The 3,028-nt window shown below is 38.9% G+C and overlaps 1 protein-coding gene across 2 annotated transcripts; it reads left to right on the top strand.

The window, feature by feature from the left end:
• On the top strand, positions 1 to 2,795 carry LOC108806140 (RNA demethylase ALKBH10B). 2 transcript variants are annotated; one of them, XM_018578174.2, is made up of 8 exons: positions 1 to 715; positions 913 to 1,011; positions 1,083 to 1,168; positions 1,244 to 1,361; positions 1,451 to 1,561; positions 1,649 to 1,761; positions 1,848 to 2,002; positions 2,079 to 2,795. In XM_018578174.2, exons 1-8 carry the CDS (start codon positions 301 to 303, stop codon positions 2,524 to 2,526), a joined length of 1,545 nt encoding a protein of 514 aa, XP_018433676.1. In that variant the 5' UTR covers positions 1 to 300; the 3' UTR covers positions 2,527 to 2,795. The 2 variants fall into 2 exon arrangements, with proteins under 2 accessions (XP_018433676.1, XP_018433675.1); XM_018578173.2 differs by having other exon boundaries at positions 1 to 769.
• Positions 2,796 to 3,028: the final 233 nt, after the last annotated feature.

Raw genomic sequence — 3,028 nt, 5'->3', positions numbered from 1 at the left:
AGACTGTTGAAAACGCATGCGTATTAACCTGAGCCAAAAGTCATCACTTCTTTCTTGTCTTAAGGAAAAAAAAACACCTAAGATCTGTCTTCTCTAGTCTTTGCCTTTTAGGAAGGCTTCCCCATTAAACTTTTATTGCATGATAACTTTCAACTATATTATTATACCTCTTTATGTCAGATCTGTTCTCTGTTTCTGCAGATCTGTTCGAAGGAAGCTTTGCCTTGTTCTGTTGTTTGACATCAAAACCCAAAAAGAAAAAAAAAAGAATCAAACTTTACTGTGTGTTGTTGCCAACCAATGGCAATAATGCCACCGGGTAACTGGATCCCCGACGGGCGAGACGGGTTTATCTCGTGGATTCGCGGGGAGTTCGCTGCAGCTAACGCCATCATCGACTCGTTATGCCAACATCTCGTGGTAGTTGGGGATCAGAACGAATACGAATCCGTTATCTCGACCATCCAACAACGTCAAGCGAGCTGGTCTCAAGTTCTTTATATGCAGCAGTTTTACTCGATTGCAGATATCTCTTACTCTCTTCATCAAGCTGCTGCTCTGAAGCGGCGGCAACAACAACAGGGAAGGCATTACAGTTCTGATCAGTTTGGAGGAGTAAGGAGATCAGGGTCTGGATTTAACAAGCATCATCATGGTGGTGGTGGTGGTTACAGAGGAGAAGGAGCTGAGTCTATGGTGAGAAACAACAGGGAAAGTAAGTTAGCAAGTGATGATGATAAAGCATTGTCTGTTGCTGAGGAGAAGATAGGTATTGTAAATAGTGTTTTAATTGGTTTTATTGCTTGCTTGCTTGCTTGTAAGAAAAGTAAAGTTTATTTGGCTGATAATTCTTGTCTACATTTAGTGGAAGCTCTAGACTCTTTAACTTGTTTACATGTATGTGGGACACAGATGGTAACGAGAAACCAAAGAGCGGTCTTAAAGATTTGGAAGAATCTGAATCTGCTGAAGCCGAAACAGTGAACCATGATTGTAACTCTGCTTTTAAAGGTAATTTGGAGAACCTGACTTTTTTAGATATTTTTCAACTGATACTAAACCTTCTGATTCTGTTCTTTCAGATAACAAGCAGGACAAGAAAGATAAAGAGTGTTGTGCAAGCATGGCAAGGACCTTTGTTGTTGAAGAGATGTATGAAGCAAAGTTGGTGAGTTGGATGGATCTTCTTCAATGTTTGTTTATACTTAACTTATGTATTTCTGTTTTTCGCTTTTGTGTTTAGGTTAATGTTGTTGAAGGATTGAAGCTATATGAAAAAATGGTCGACGTCAATGAAGTTTCTCAACTCGTTTCTCTTGCAAACAATCTGAGAAACGCTGGAAGAAGAGGTCAACTCCAAAGTAAGTAAGAATCATTTTTTTATTCTGATGATTGTAACTTGTTTGTATACTCAGGTTTTGAAACCGTTTGGTTCATGACAAAAAATCAGGTGAGGCATATGTGAGTTATAAACGGCCAAATAGAGGACACGGACGGGAGGTGATCCAACTCGGTCTCCCTATAGCTGATACAATGCCTGATGATGATGAGAGTATCAAAGGCAAGTTCTGTTAAAAAAAAAAATGCTCTTTACTTTGTAACTTCTGTTGTATTGGTTAACATGAGATATGAGTTTTTTTTAATACAGATAGAAGAATAGAACCAATTCCATCATTTCTTTCAGACATCATTGAACGTTTTGTCTCAAAGCAAATCATACCTGTGAAACCAGACGCATGCATCATTGATTTCTTCAACGAGGTTTTAAAAAAAAAAAAAACTGATTGCTAAATTTTAAACTAGTTGTGTCTGTTTTCTTAACGAACGTTCTTGCGTTGTCTTTTTAGGGAGATCACTCGCAGCCTCATATGTTTGCTTCCTGGTTTGGACGACCGGTTGGGATCTTGTCCTTGTCTGAATGTGATTTCACATTTGGAAGAGTCATTGTCTCTGATCATCCAGGAGACTACAAGGGCTCTCTCAAGCTGTCTCTCACTCCAGGGTATAACCAGGGTTCAAACTTTTCACTCTCAAGTTTGCAAAGTTTTTGATCGTTTATGATCTGTGCTTTTGAACAGATCTCTTCTTCTGGTGGAAGACAAATCTGCTGATCTTGCCAAGTTTGCTATTCACTCAATCCCAAAGCAGAGGATTCTCATCACTTTCACCAAATCTCAGCCTAGAAACTCCAACTGGAGTCCACCGCCTAGCAGATCGCCGCATAATCACCACCACAGCCGTCACAAGAGACCTGTTCAGACGATATTCAAAGCACCTTCTCCTCCCCTTGCCGCTCCCATGCCACCGTTCCAAGGTGGTGTCATACCTGTGGGAACGAGCTGGCCACTGCCAACTCAGCCAAGAGTGCCTTTCCCTGGCACTGGTGTGTTCCTCCCACCAGGCTCAGCACAAGAACATGCTGTACAAGGAAACTCTGGAGAAGGAAAGCTGGAGATGAAGACTAGAGAAGTAGCTTGTACTGCAGCCAAGGAAGGTGATGGCAATAACGGTAAGCAGATCAATTAGCTGAAGATAGAGAAAGTTATAAAGAGCAGTGATAGAGAAACTTGGAGCTGCAAAGTTTTTTAAACTATAAAAAAAAAGAGCGGCTACTGCTATGAAACTTTATCTCTCTCTTTTTCTTTTTTTTTGCTACTTACAGAGATAGTTTTATTAGGAGAGACGAACAAGAACAAAGAGAACGAGCAAAATTCACACGTTTTTGACGTTTTCTTGTCTCTAAAAATCATTTAGTTTTTAGCATTACAATCAAACATGAGAGATCCAGTTGTATTCATGCCATTCCTATAACCTACCACATATAGTGTCTATCGTTTTCATGTATTGTAAGAGCATTTTCAATCCAATTCCAATTTTTTTTTGAGTAAAATTGAGTATAGAGTAAAATTTTTCATTCCTATTTTTTGTTTATTTATTATTCTATTATTGAGTGAAAAAATGAGTAAGATTGAAGAATTTTTACTCTATAATCATTTTTATTCCATAAAACGTAGTATTACTTTAAACA

This window comes from Raphanus sativus, chromosome 6 (genome assembly GCF_000801105.2).
Source record: "Raphanus sativus cultivar WK10039 chromosome 6, ASM80110v3, whole genome shotgun sequence".
Classification (NCBI taxonomy): Eukaryota; Viridiplantae; Streptophyta; class Magnoliopsida; order Brassicales; family Brassicaceae; genus Raphanus; species Raphanus sativus.
The sequence above is the reverse complement of the archived record's forward strand: the minus strand, read 5'-3'. Positions and strand labels throughout refer to the sequence as shown.

Bases quoted from the DNA above. Each gene is read 5' to 3' on its own strand.
- LOC108806140 (XM_018578173.2), top strand. From the start codon at position 301: ATGGCAATAATGCCACCGGGTAACTGGATCCCCGACGGGCGAGACGGG. The intron at 1,012-1,082 runs GTAATTTGGAGA...CTGTTCTTTCAG, and splicing joins TTGTAACTCTGCTTTTAAAG to ATAACAAGCAGGACAAGAAA. The intron at 1,762-1,847 runs GTTTTAAAAAAA...TTGTCTTTTTAG, and splicing joins TCATTGATTTCTTCAACGAG to GGAGATCACTCGCAGCCTCA.